The sequence below is a fragment of the Aethina tumida genome, chromosome 7, assembly GCF_024364675.1.
Source record: "Aethina tumida isolate Nest 87 chromosome 7, icAetTumi1.1, whole genome shotgun sequence".
NCBI lineage: Eukaryota > Metazoa > Arthropoda > Insecta > Coleoptera > Nitidulidae > Aethina > Aethina tumida.
The window spans coordinates 17329718-17344774 of NC_065441.1; the positions used below are offsets into that span (position 1 = coordinate 17329718).

The 15057-nt window shown below is 32.5% G+C and overlaps 1 protein-coding gene and 1 long non-coding RNA gene across 3 annotated transcripts; both read left to right on the forward strand.

Annotated features, from left to right (window-relative positions):
* The first annotated feature begins 4890 nt into the window (after positions 1 to 4890).
* On the forward strand, positions 4891 to 5759 carry LOC126266226 (uncharacterized). The gene is made up of 5 exons (XR_007548680.1): positions 4891 to 4950; positions 5040 to 5093; positions 5153 to 5202; positions 5263 to 5371; positions 5431 to 5759. It is a non-coding gene; the product is annotated as an uncharacterized LOC126266226 (long non-coding RNA).
* A 5518-nt stretch (positions 5760 to 11277) lies between these two features.
* Positions 11278 to 13373, forward strand: LOC109608952 (brachyurin-like). Of its 2 annotated transcripts, none has more exons than XM_049969782.1 (4): positions 11278 to 11375; positions 11424 to 11628; positions 12830 to 13089; positions 13148 to 13373. In XM_049969782.1, exons 1-4 carry the CDS (start codon positions 11321 to 11323, stop codon positions 13228 to 13230), a joined length of 603 nt encoding a protein of 200 aa, XP_049825739.1. In that variant the 5' UTR covers positions 11278 to 11320; the 3' UTR covers positions 13231 to 13373. The 2 variants fall into 2 exon arrangements, with proteins under 2 accessions (XP_049825739.1, XP_049825738.1); XM_049969781.1 differs by lacking the exons at positions 12830 to 13089; positions 13148 to 13373 and adding exons at positions 11683 to 11954; positions 12013 to 12380.
* The last annotated feature ends 1684 nt before the right edge of the window (positions 13374 to 15057 follow it).

The following is a 15057-nucleotide window of genomic DNA, read 5'->3' on the forward strand; positions in this document are numbered from 1 at the left end:
CTTATGATGTGATACAGAAGAATCTTTAAAAGCTTTTGAAATAAATTATAAATTATCAATTTTTAGGAAATATTTTGTTAATTTTTAGCTGACGTTTGAGTTATTGAAGCCTAATTGTATTTTTCTACGTCGAACTAACTAAATGTTATTTTAAAAATATTCTTGATATGTGATCCCATTCATAATTTATATATTCAAAAGTAATCATTATATAAATACCTTAATAACAACGCGATTAATTAAAAATTCGGAGCTGATGTGGCCCTTCCAAACCGACATTTAGTTATGATTGTTAATTACTGGCTGTTGTCACATCGATCTCTCTCTCTTCGTCGTAAATTTACATATAAATAGTTGAAAGTTGTTTTATTACTGTTATCACCATTGCTCATTTTTCCACGTTTATGGCTTTATTAACGCGAAATATTCGGTTAATAAGCGGGTGCTCGTGCACACGTATCGAATGTGCCCACCATATAAAGGTAAATAAACTTCTTAATCGGCGACGTTTTTTACGATTCAAATTATAGTTAAAAGCGGCGTTTTATTTGCTAAAATTGCGTAACTCGAAACGTCATTTATTTAAATAGTACCTGGGACTTATATGGTCCGTGCTTTAAACGAGATTGGTTTTATTTTAAAGATGACAACTTACATAACAGTGCGAAATCATTTTCGGATCTCCGTGAGAGTAAATCGAAAAATTTTACAGCATCCCCGCAACGGTTATGAATATTAATAGACGTAATTTAATAAAGTCGAGGAGATCAAGGAAATTTTTATGGTCGTTTAAATCCTGGACTTCGGTGATAAAGCCATCTCGACTAAACGCGAGTCTATAAACATTTATTAAAACGTTCCGGCGGCATTTTTAACGGCGCACATTTGATTTGCCAACTCAAGTCGGGAATTTCATGTTTGGATCGTTGTTATTAAGATATTATTTGGTTAGGGGACGATAAAATTGTAGTAAACTTCGTTAACATTTCGGTGGATAATTTATTTTAAGTTGCTTTTATTATTTTAAATAAAAACTAAACTAAGAGAGTATTAAATTTAATATTTTTTTTAAATAGTTATAAATATTCTTATTAATCGTTTTCTAATTCCTGAATTGATCCAGTTACTGTATATATTTGTATTTTTGTTTGTTTAATGGTTATAAACAAGAGAGCATCGTTAAGTAGTTATCTGTTGGTATTGTTTTACAATCTGCCTTTGGCAACAGGATTTCTATCTAAATAATTAAACATACAGAAAGTAAAAGTCTCGAAAAGTCGACTGGTAATCAGACACCAATACCTTGAGGAAACTGTCTTATCTCAATCTAAATAATTTCTTTATTATTCCACTTATTTATCTGATTTGTGAACATCTAAATGTCCATGCTAAGTTTATCTCTATAAACACAGACTTGCACACTTGTACACATATAAAAAACTCTTTCAATTTGATATTACGAAATATAAATAAAATTATTTGAAATTGATAAGTACGTGTGTACAGTCTGTAAAGTTTCTGACCTCCGAAAGAGACCGAAAAAATTTATACGAGAAAATTAAGCAAACGAACCAGTAAATAAATACGATTGCTGTTTATGGATTTATCGAAGAGGTATGAAAATCCGGTTAATACAGTAGTAGTGGGCTGTTATCACAGGCATTTTTGACTTATAAATAAAATCCAGTTTAATCAATTTAATGAGTGATCAAATTTAATGAAAATTTCTTCTTCTGCTTAATCACCAAACGGTTCATTTAATGAAAACCTCGCGTCCGCAGCTCCCGGATAATTATTGTTATCAGTTATCAGTGCATTTAGTAAAATAGTATTATTCTTTTTTCATTCCGTCTTATTAAAAAATAAGAGATAATTGTGCAGAAGGAGTTATTAAAATGATCGTGCTAATTTTATGTGTCTTTTCGCCGGGTATTTAGCCACGCCGTCGATAACAGGACATTACACGTGTACATGTGCTGGCTTAAAACATTTCCTCATTAAAAATCCTAAATACATGTTATTGGGAACATTACCGCTCATTAACATTTAAATTATCCGGACCTCTGTACGTGGTTTTTACAGAGAGGCGATCCCCGATCCAATATTCAATAATAACATGTAGTTAAATATCTATAAAGGATTAACATGTTTTCCTTACAAGTTGAACAAAGCATCATTAACGTAGGTTTCACACGAGCGATGGAATGCGTCCAGAAACGTGATAAAAATTGTAAAAATTCACGGAAAATGCACAAAGCAGGAACGTGCACACAAGATACAATCGCATACATTTCATTATATGTGGGGCGCAATAAATATTTCAAAAAATTGGAGAAAGTGCCTCATCTGATAAATTAAAGTAATAAACTTACGTTGAGTGAAATTGTAAAATAATAAAACAAATATAATAATACAAACATATTTTATATACTAAAATAATATAAAAATTTAATAAAATGAACAAAACTAAACAAAAAAGTGAAACATTCAAAAATAAATTCGAATTCGCACACTAATTTGGGTATATGAAAGAAATCATACACATTATCAATGAGTCTGTTTACATTCCGGATTTTACAATCATATAAATAAACATAATTGTCAGCGAATTTAGTGATAATTTTTATTAAATTATAGTTATAAACGAACTTACGACTGCTTAACCAAAAGGCTTCTCGGAACGAATCAGTGTGGTATTTTAATATAGATATAAAAATAATCAATACTCAAATTAAACGATTTCGAAAAATCCACCACAAACGGCGAATTTACATGAAAATTGCGTCGCACACTTTGCATATCAGAACCAGTCAATATAAACGGCGAATTTATTGGGACGGCTTTTTATTGTGACCAATAACTTCCTCATAAGGTTTAAGTTAATTTTATGAAGAAATAACTAAAATGCACACGCCCACTCGTCAGCTTGTTTTACTTAAACATTTTATGTCGTTTACGATGCAAGTATGTATGCACATCCATGTACGCAGATAAAAAGCACTTTTCTTACTTAAACTTACTTAAACAACATTGTTTTCAGAGTTTGGAGGTGTTGAGTAAATCTTCTATTCTCCGATCCCATTATGCAATTAAGTCAATTCTTGCAAATTAAAACCGAAAGGAATCATTTAAACAGACCATTATCTATAATCGATCGAGGTGATAATTTAAACAATTTACGGCACAGCCCGAAAAAATTATATCCAAATCGAATCTCCAGAAATAATTCTTTTATAGCACGAGATCTCGTATCTTTGATATATTAGAAACAACTAAGAGGCTGTGCAATTTAATAGCAGAGGGTTGTGGTGCATAATGGCAACCAACGGTGGCCTGTTTCCACACCTAAGATCGAATCTTCTCATCGAAAACCAATGTTTAGGTTTCGGGGTTGCAATTAAGGCAAATCTTCGGGGTGAGTTCAGTTTCCAACCATGCAACTATCGATACCATCTAATTGGGTGGTATCGAGTAGATTTGGCGAGAATTTCCAAAATTACGGGTGTTTTGCACGAGTGTTAATAGTGATAATTTCTAGTGTGGATATAATTAAAGGCTTTTAATAGAGTCATTATATTATTTTTTTGCGTGATATTGGTATTTTTGGTTTTTTCCACAACTCCCTTCACCAGTTTACTTTACGACGTTTAAAATATTCCAGTACTTTGAATAAAACGATTGTAACATATATGTATATTCATGCGAATATGATATTATAATTTGAGATGTCGGATTTTCAAGTACTTGTCTCTTAGTGAACCAATTTTTAGCGTCATGTATTATTCATTGTTGAGATGAGTTGATAACTTATAAGACATTTTAACTGGATGTAATTAAAATGATGCAATTATACAATTTTTGTTCTCCCTCGTGCTGTTATAAAGTGTCCAGTTTATTTCAGGCTAATCCTTGCTGGTCCACATTTTTCGTATTATTAATGGCTGCATTAATTTAGGAATTAAGTAATTAATATGTAGATTCGTTAAAATATACCGCTGCTTTTGATTAATTTTTGAAAGAGCATAAGAAAATAATTTTCGGTTTATCGAATAATTATTTTTCCATGTTGAGTTTGAAATTTGTAAATTATTAATTTTTTAAGGTAGTGTAAGTTAAAGCCTCTATTGTTTTTATGTTTATTCATGGGTCTTTCACCAGATATTTTATAAAAAATATTAACTAATTCTAATATTAATAATGTTAGTAATGTTAAATAAATTTTAACCTATATTGTCTATCTTATAATTTTTCTTACTCAGAACATTCGTAACACAAAACATTTGTATTATGTTATGATTATAACGGCGTTTCTTTCTTCTTTACAAGTTGACATTGTTGCTACGTTCTTCGTAGTTAGGCTGCCAAGGCAAGTATTTTGATGCTTAAGATGTTATGATGGTTCTTCACTATCTAGCCGCACAACTGAAAATGGTTACAATGTGTAAAATACTCTAGCTAAAAGTCGTAGTGGTTAAAACAAAAACGTCTAGTTTTAGAAATGCGTTTAATTTTAGTTATTATTGAATATTCTTGAATAATATAAAAGAAAGACATAAAAATATCGGATGAAATATGTATCCAAATAAAATGGAACATATTTACAATGTACAATATTTACATTTTTTGAAATTGTGTGGAATATTTACTTTTGATGAAATATGCATGTGGTCTGACTTGTAGGAATGATTTTTAACTTTATTTACTTTCAAATTCAAATTTATTATATTTTAATCTATTTCATTTGAATATATTACAATAATTTTTTTATATCAATAGATACAAATTACTGGAAAATATATATTAGAAGTGTTAATATTTATCCACTGATAAGATATGCATTTGAATAAAAAGTTGAGTCGGCACTTTTAAAAAATCAGTCTGCAAAAATGATTTCTAGTAAAGTGATATATTGGACAACGGTTCTTGCTGTGTTTGCCAGCTCAGTGGGACGTAAGTTTATTCAAAAATAAAATAATAATTTTAATCCAAAATACAAATATTATGTATACAACTACTTAAATCAACCTATTAAATTATAGGAGCAGCAAACGAGGAGCCAACTCGTGTTTTAGATAAATATATGAATAAAATGGGTAAGAATTTAAATTGTAATTTATGAATAAAAAATAATTAAATACTCTTTACGTTTTAGATATTGAATCCGTTGGAAGTAAATTTTACTTTATTGAAGATTCTTTGAATGTAAGTTTGTTATAAATTATAATGATTGTCGTCATTTATTATTATTAAATTTATTTGTAGGTTAACTGGTACCATGCGAATATATTATGTAAAAGAATGGGCCTTGAATTAGCATCATTTAATTCAGTGGAAGAACAAAATTTATTAATAAAACACCTAAATTTTACTAGTAAGTTCATACATACATATCTATGAAAGTATAACTTGGAGAAACGTGACAATTTTTAGACAGATCATTTAAATATCCCAATGGAGTGTGGATCGGTTTAACCAAGCTTCCCGTACCGGGAGAATGGTTTTGGATTTCCTCGGGAAGAAATTTTAATGGTAAAGGATGGCATCCAGCCCAACCAAATAGCAAAAATAATCACACTTGTGGCCAACTTTGGATTACGGGAATCGATGATACAGATTGTACTACTAATAGACCTTTTGTTTGTCAGATGGTTAAATTATCGAATGACAATCCATTCTGAAATCGTTAATTAGTTAGCTAATGTGTTCATTATATATTCATATAAATTTATTAATTACAATAAATATTTACCTTAGCAATACCGAAACGTAATTTTTAAAATATTAGTAATAATATTAACTTATGCAAAATGTGTGAGACCATACTCTTATTATTCTTGGTTGCCATTAATAATGATGCTATATGCGAAAAAACTATGAAAATGATACGTTGGTGGCGGAATAACCGAAGTCAAACCGGAGATAGTGATAGGTAATTAGCTGGAGGTTAACGGATAGCCGTCTAGGTGTGAAACGTATAGACGTAACCGCGAGACACGCCTTCTCCTCACACCAAACGCAGAGACCCACCGCTCACCAACAACCGCTCTTATCAACCTAACTGACCTATTCGAAGTTCGAACCAATCAACGATGTTGTTACTAACAAATAGAAATGCAATTGAAACACACAGTAGAAGGTGCGCTCCGAACTGGTTGGCTTGTCTAGCCACTTCCACTCCTAGAAACACGCGATATCTTTCTGATGTTTCCTAGTACAAACTTAGAAACATAATTATTTATTTATGCAACCACTAATGCAATTAAATTTAAGAAATTCATGTCATCAATAAATTTGTAAAGGTTTTATGCTTTTCTGCTCATTGAAATCTCCCACAGGAAAATAAATAGCGTATTATTTTTTGAATGTCCTAAGTAAGAAATGATTTTTTCACTTACAATGTGTCTTGCAGATCATTTATAAATCGCCTGAAACTGCCCACCAAAAAAAAAAGCTTCCGGTGCAACGAATCCTCCGAAAAAGGGCTAACGCACATAAAAATCTAATGATCGGAGAATTCATCAAAATTAATCTATATCAAACAAAAAGTTCACGTGATGGCTACCGAGCCCTGCCCCGCTATTAAATCGACGGAAATTAATCGTTATTATTAGGACTAACTTCTCCAAATAACCACCAGGACTGGGCGCATAAAGCGCACATTTTTTTCTCGCCTAGCGTTTATAATTAAGTAAATGATAGCACACCTTCGCTAATTACACATCAAAGCCGGCGCCGATCCGCCGACAAGCCGCGTTGTCCGATCCACCGAAAATACCCACGAGTTACAGCAATAAAACCACCGCTGAAATGTGGAGTGGTTACCCAAATTTGGCAACCGTGTGGGAAGTTCTATCAGGCGCTAGATGATGCTTGAAATTCGGTTCGGTCGGACCCCTTTGTCGATCTGACCGATATTGGGCAACGTTCGCTATTTTTTTAATTATACCAAATAGACAAACGGTAGCTCAAATTGGCTGTAATGGGGTTAGGAGCCGTGGAGTTGATGAGTTCGCACGTCACCTTGCCAAATTCGCAGATGTCCCGGATGATGGACCAGCGCCTGGAATTTTTTAATTTAATTTCAACTAGACCAACATCATAAAGTTAATTTTAAATAATCTTTTCATTATCCCTCCTGGGTTTGCGCCTCTGTTCTATCTAATAACACTGTTGAAGCAACACGTAAACAACTAATCAAATTCAGCGTACATCTGTCAGAATACATTGCGAAAGACCCAAAAACGTTTCCCCACAATATAAATCAAAGCTTGGTCGATTTTATTAAATGTTAATTGAAACAAACACATTTGTTGACCACTAATAATCCAATTATCACTTTTACACTAGAACCAACGCGTGAAATTTCACAATAACCCCACAAGCCATAGAAATGTATTCCGGCTAATAAATTTGTAAAATTACAGTTCTTCACATTACTAATGTGTTAAACGAGCAATGCATCTTCCTATTCGGACCATATAAAGTACGAAACCTAACATTAAGATACCTTCAACGGTTTTAATGAGGTGGTATCGATAGAATACTGCTCATTGACAGGCGTTGTTTTGAAATTCACTCCGTAATAACAACCGACACATGTAACGCATATTTTTCATTCGATGTATAATTTGTAGGCAGCTTTAACAAGCCAATTACGTTATAGGTGTGATATTTTAAACATGGCGTCGAATTACAGCGAAACAGCCCGCTTTCACCCTTATCTATCGATACGGATCGTTTTCTCAGAGGATAATTTCAAAAAGCATATCCACACAAAACAGAAATCAAAACTGGCATTGTGCGGACGTAACAAGTGATACCTCATGAAAGGAAATTTTTAAGAAGCCACTCCATTATAAGCAATAAATCCTGCATATTTAATCAGTTACGCCCTTTTATGAAATCGCTGAACGAAGAATGGAGGTCTGATGTGTAACTGATGGGGGAACCATCAATTCTCGCCCATCAATGTCGGCGGCATAACGTTAAAGTATGGATATCACCACGAATTTCATGATGAATTATTATATTCACGATAATTAAAATATTTATTATGCCTTGATTTAAATATTTTTCATTTATGAAAAAACTATTTAAAGAATCACGACTGAATTAATAGAACCTAGTTTGTCTAGCCTTTAAAACTGACTGAAGTCAAGTTTTTTTATCATTTTCTTGCGCGTCTGAGTTTTACCATAAATTATCATTTTTAGGATGGGTTTTGTACACCTAATGAAACCTGCATGGTCACGTACTAAATTTAATGAGTTATTAATTTTTAAAATTGCTCAAATTCTTCGTGCGGAATGGTAACATGGAATAGTGTATTAGATAGAGCTTGGAATTGTTGTTTCTACTAATTGGATCTTCCTTATATAGAGCATCGGTCAAATAGCGAGAGTTTTTGCCCCCTAGCACTTAAATAGTAAATGGTAAGTAAAAGAAATTAATAAAAGGGATGTTTTTGAGCAGTTACAAAGGCAGACGGTTTATTTAAGTTTCCACAACATCCGTGTGTTCGTTAATGCGTAATTATATTTAAAACACTGATATAGTCGGTTCAGAAGAACACGAACAAAAACTGGCTCCCCGTCCGCCGTTTTAGTAACAACTTTTTATATTCTAATTAGCTAAAATGCCCCAGACAGCTTGGTACAGTTATGTATGTTGTAATTGTTTTCGCACGTCGTGTAAAGGAATTTTTTGTCAATGTGCGAAGAAAGTTGATGCTATGGAGCAGATTTTTCAATTTACGAGACAAATTGGTTATTACTAAATGCATAATTTGCCCACTAATTAGGGTTGGTAATTACTTTCTCTTGCATATCCAGGACAGAAATCCCAAAAGTATCAGTCACTCGTTCGAAATTTTGTCACTAACATAGATACAAATTTTTATGAATAAATTAGTTTTCTTTAATGAAGTAAATAAACCAATTAAGTTTGTTAACTTAACAGAAGTGGATCTATAATGAGCAATACGCACAACTTTTAACTTCTCCCTCATTAGACTTGACAATTGTCAATTTCGAGTTCTAGGAAACTTACACGCCCAATTATTCATAATTTAAATGTCATCGTCGAGTCGAAAAATAGGAAAATGGAATTTAAACAAAACCTCCATCAGTCCTCGTGCAAATCTTTATTGCACGCATTCATCATATTTTTTACCGGGCTCAACCACCAGACACACCTTGCAATTATTAATACGGTGCGCTTTTTCACGTAATTATTTTATATAGTAGAAATTTTCATGTCGGCTACGTGTTAATTAATCTTAAAGAGTCGTTAAATATATTTCGTGCATTAAATTATTTATTTTCTTTTTTTTCGGCCGTCTTGGATACTTGAGGCCAGTCCGTACATTGAGTAAAATTGCACTGTTCTGTTTGCAAACGCAACAACACGATATAAATTTAATGGCTATGTTTCATGGCTCATGCATGATTAAAAGTTAATTATTATACTAAGATGCACAACGTGTAAATATTTACCGGCCAATCGTAACTTACTGGCTGATGGTAGATGATTAGCACAGGCGCTTTTATCATCAGCTCGATAAAAAATCAATTTATAAGTAGCCCACAGTTATTAAACTCTTTAACGAAAAACTTCTTTGATTTCTTCAATGAAATTAATTGGTAGAACGACGATAGATTAGTAGAAGTCATCAATTCATTAATAGATAAAATCCTGCAGACAGATGCTACTTGAACCGGTACTTATCGCCACAACACCCGAATAAAAGCTATCGATAAACCACATTCACACTTACATATTCCATTAGTATCTATTGTCGTTGGATCACGATGCTCAATCAATTCGAATTATTATAAAGCCGGACGAAGACAAGCGGTAGGCCGTGTAAGTCGGCGCTCCACTGATAAAACATGAAGGAAGATGAGTCGTGAGATTTTTTGTGTTATTGTTCGATGTTATTTCGGTATGGACAGTAGTCTGTGGGACATGATTGATGCGGCGTTTTATTGATATAATACGATGTGTATACAACGCCACGGACATAAACTGTTGTTAAGCACATTTCATGGCCGCTTAACTAAGAGCGGACCAACATAAAATATCAATAAGCTAGCTCTTAATACTTTTCACTCGTTTGCTTTTAAATCCTTAAAATTGGTAGGGGGATTTTAAGTTGCTTCTCTTTTATCTAAAGGAGCACCAAGTAAAATAGGCAAGATCCATTTACCTAAATCATGATTGAAGCCACCAAAAACTGTACCACATAGTTAACAATCAATCACAACATATGGGTCAAAAGGGAATTAAACCTTTTAGACATAATTAATGATGTAGTGATATACCAGTCTATGAGACCCATTGTCCGGGACTAAAGATGCAAGAAAACAAACCGATGGAGCATTTGTAGGAAAGCACAAGACACTAACTAGATAGTCATTAATAATTCACATTATAGCATGGCCTATTGTCCTATTTATAACATCATTGTATCATACTGTCGGTACAGGATAAAAAACTATAAAGAATAGGGGGGTAACGAATGGATAATGTGCGATGCATTCAAACCACGTACTGCTATTTTACGCTTTCTTGTGAATTATCCCGTTGATGATAGTGTTCCCGAGGACGCGTTTCGTTAAAACCGAAAATTCTCTGTATTAGTTACAAATTGAACCACATGGAACCGTAAAGATTTGGAAATTATAGCGCGCAGTGCGGCTTAAATGCTACCAATACTCACTTGTTAAGTATACTTTCACGATGCTTTTCGGGCTTTATCTTCCAGACATAATGAAAAGTGGAACTAATTCTGTATTCAATGTTTAAATGAATTGCACAGTAATTTATAAAAATATTCAACAATATAAAAAATTGATTAAAACAATTGGGACAAATTTCGTGTGCCCGAGTGTCACGGGATAAAATAAAGGTGACAAACAAATTAGGGTAGATTGTCAGCGAAAATTTCTACTCATTATAATTTAAATAAATATGTAAAAATACAGCTTGTGCTCAGAATTGGGCCACTTTCAACAGCGCGACCCAAAGGCTGGATAATCGGTAAATGGTCGACCAATTTCAAAAATGCTGTCGTTTACCACAATTACTGGTCTTCTTCGATGTGCTACTGTCGCTTCTTGATTGACAGTATCAGTTAATTTGTTTGTAATAACAAATCTAAACCTTAAGTACACATATCTAACAAACGATAAATACAGCCAAATAAACAGTTCAAAATGAATAATGTATTATTATCATTATTTTAAAGCAAAACATGTTTTGTTATATTGTACATAAAAACAATCGAATTTGGTAATGGTACCAGTTAATTATTAGCAATATGTTTCAATACTTAATGGTCGGATTACTTTTAATTATTTTGTCTCCAGTAGAATGTAAGTGCTAAATTATGTCCTAATATAATTATTAAACAATATTTTTAGGCATTGTTGGCGGACAACCGACAACATTAGAACAATTCTCTACCTCTCTTGCTCAATACAAGGGTAATCTCTTCACACTTTTTCCAAGCCCCATAAGCGATTTACTGTTTTTGCTACCCCCTCGTTTGGGTGTATTTGATAGGTTTGCACAAGTGATTGCACTCTCACCCCAGCACATTCTGACAGTAGGTCATGTGATTCCATTGTAGGTTTTTAAAATCATTTATGATTATAGTATGGTGGCATTTTAATGTTTCAGGAATGAAGAAAATCGTACCCAAGCGTCATTCTTTCAAAACTGTCAATACATTTTAGATTTTGATAATTATGACATAATAAACTGTACGGTTCATCCAGATTTCCAAGTTCTACAAAACGAAATAACTACATATGCCATAAATGATATAGCTATATGTAAAGTGGATAAACCTCTATCAAGTAACATACCTCTTATCACAATACCTACATCGAATATTGCAAGTGGAACTGTCGGAAGAACTGCAGGGTGGGGTAAAACGAATCCCAATAATAGTACGTATTATTGGCGAAATAATTTTATATATAAATGCCTCTAATTGTATCCTTTAAGCATTTGGTTCTGAATGTCTTAACAAATGCAACATGACAATCGTGGACCAAGCCTCCTGCAATACCTTGTATAACGGCATAATCGCTGACTATCACATTTGTGCTATAAATACCAATGGTGCAGGACCATGCGGTGGAGATTCTGGAAGCCCATTGATTATCAACTTGGACGGTGTTGATTATTCTGTTGGCCTCACATCGTTTGCTAAAGATTGTGCATCCACCACTTTCCCAAGTGTTTATACTAATTTATCTTACTTTCAATCTTGGATCGAAAATATTGTTAAATCCGATAAATAAAATTGATTTTAGATTTCCTTTATGTTAAAACTGTCTGAATAGTTTATTGTCATTAAAATGTTTGTCGAAATTAAATAATATATTATTTTTTATTAATTTAAAGCAACAATATGTTTTGGTATATTGTACACAAAAAGAATTGAAATCTGGTAGAGTTACGAGTTAATTATTAGCAACGTGTTCCATAACATAATAGTAATTATTTTGTCTCCAGTAGATTGTAAGTCCAATATTAATTTATTTTTAAACAATATTTCTAGGTATTGTTGGCGGACAACCTAGAACATTAGAACAGTTTTCCACATCTCTTGCTCAATATAAGGATAATCTCTTCACACTTTTTTCAAGCTCCATAAGCGATTTACTATTTTTACTGCCCCCAGTTAGGGGGTGTATGATAGATTTGCACAAGTGATTGATCTGTCATCACAGCATATACTAACAGTAGGTCATGTGATTCCATTGTAAGTCTTTAATAACATTTGTGATTATAATACGTCGGCATTTTAATATTTTAGGAATGAAGAAAATCGTACCCAAGCCACATTCTTTCAAAACTGTCAATATATTTTAAGGGTTAATAATTTTAAAAAACTAAATTGTACGGCTCAGGCCAATTTCCAAATTCTACAAAACGAAATAACCACATATGCCATAAATATATCTATATGTAAAGTGGATAAACCTCTATTAAGTAACACCTCTTACAATACCTACATCGAATATTGCAAGTCGGAAGAACTGCAGGGTGGGGAAAAAGGAATCAATACCAGTAATAGTACGTATTATTTGTGAAATAATTTTATATGAAAATGTCACTAATTGTATTTTTTAAGCTTTTGGTTGTCTTGCATGCAACATGTCAATTGTGGACTATCACGATACGGAGCCCCTTGATTATCAACTTGGACAGTGTTGATTATTCTGTGGGCCTCACATCGTTCGCTAAAGATTGTGCATCCACCACTTTCCCAAGTGTTTATACTAATTTGACTTACTTTCAATCTTGGATCGAAAGTATTGTGGGTTAAATCCGATAAATAAAATTGATTTTAGATCTTGTGTTAGACAAGGACTAATTGAAAAGAATAATGAGAAGGTGTTTGATCTGAACGATCCAATCAGGTTTGATGGATCAGTACAACTTCAACACGCATTCTTTATGTTAAAACTGGGCAATTATTGTTTCGCCGGTTTTACGAAATTGTGTGTTCCTCACAGTATTTTATCCGCAACGTCAAATAACTGCCTGAATAATTTATTGTCATTAAAATGTTTGCACTGGGAATTTTAATATGCAGTAAAACTTCACATTTTAATACAGTTTTTTTAAACGCGTGCAATAAATTTGTTTGATCTTTAAATATGACAAAGCACATACTTAAAGTGAATTTATGCGACACTATAAAATTTTCATTAATTTGAACCAATTTAAATATAATACGCACTTATAAAATTGTAACCATAAAGTAAAATATCCACTTGCCATCAGCGCCAAGCAATAAAATCGCCATTTGTCTCAGCTAAACAAACTGAAAAATAACTAATTAAGAAGAATAATAGCGCACCATAAATTTGTAAAAGTTGATTGGCCTAATTCCGGGGTGAAATATAAAAATAAGACCGTGGTCCCTAATTGGTGGTAAGAAATAAAAACAAAAATGCGGGACATCTCGAAGTGTGCATTTGTTTTGTAACTCTTTGTGGTGCCGACTTTGATGAAGGTCTACCTGCTTATAACATAATATGAGAGGACACTGGACTGCAATAGACTACCAAATTGAATACCGGTCAAACCAAATTTAAGTTTGAAATTAGTTTTTGCTTTTCATAATTCTTTCATCACAGTTCCAGAATTTAGTAGCATAAAGTTTTAGATATTAGATGTAACTGAAAGCGAAAATGACACTTAGAAACTTGTTAAACTTTTTTAAAACTAATTACTGATATGCAAAATGTTTTAATTGTCTGATGTCCTGACGTAGCAAAAATCCAATCACATTGTTTTGGTTGTTTTGCTTTAGGAATGCCACTAGTGGTGTAAAAACTTGATAAAATCAGCACTCTGACTGACAATTTCATTAATTTCAAAGTCATCTTGAGTAGACTATTAGAGCACTTAATTAGAAAAGGCTAATAAACATGCTCGCACTTTTATGAGGATGTATCAACAACCACTAATTTATATTACATATTTTAAATGAATATGAACAGTTTTTTTTTAATTTGTTAGCCTTTTCATTAACGTAAAATTAAAGGTTTGCGAATCGTTTTTAGATTATTTCAAAGTATTTTTATGTTTTATTTCTTCTTTAAATTACACTAAAGAAAATATTAAAGTCAAGAACCCATTAAAATCAGCTGGAATTGTACCATTCTAGAGAGTGAGTAATATTTTGCACCCCCGTTTTAAAACTTTTAACATGGGGCGACATCTAGTTCGTGAACCACGAACCGCCCGGGGGTTGAAGCAGGTAAGAAATTTTAATGACCGATTCCGAATGGAAAATGAAAATATTTAATTTAAAACCGTGGGAATATAGAAAAAATCATTTTGTTTCATCGGCAAAATTTCAGAAATCATATTGCAATTACAAATTATTTTTTTGTTGTTCCAGTTTATTACTAATATTGAAGTTATATAATTAATACAGTTACTAACTTCAGATATTGAAAATCAACAGTTAATGTTGATGATTTCTCCAAAATTTATACTTCACTAAAATATCTTCAACCTTTTATTTAA

Excerpts from the sequence above, each read along its gene's own strand:
- LOC109608952 (XM_049969781.1), top strand. The coding sequence starts at position 11,321 with ATGTTTCAATACTTAATGGTCGGATTACTTTTAATTATTTTGTCTCCA. Across the intron at positions 11,629-11,682 it reads GTAGGTCATGTGATTCCATT|GAATGAAGAAAATCGTACCC; the intron begins GTAGGTTTTTAA and ends TTAATGTTTCAG. Across the intron at positions 11,955-12,012 it reads TAAAACGAATCCCAATAATA|CATTTGGTTCTGAATGTCTT; the intron begins GTACGTATTATT and ends GTATCCTTTAAG.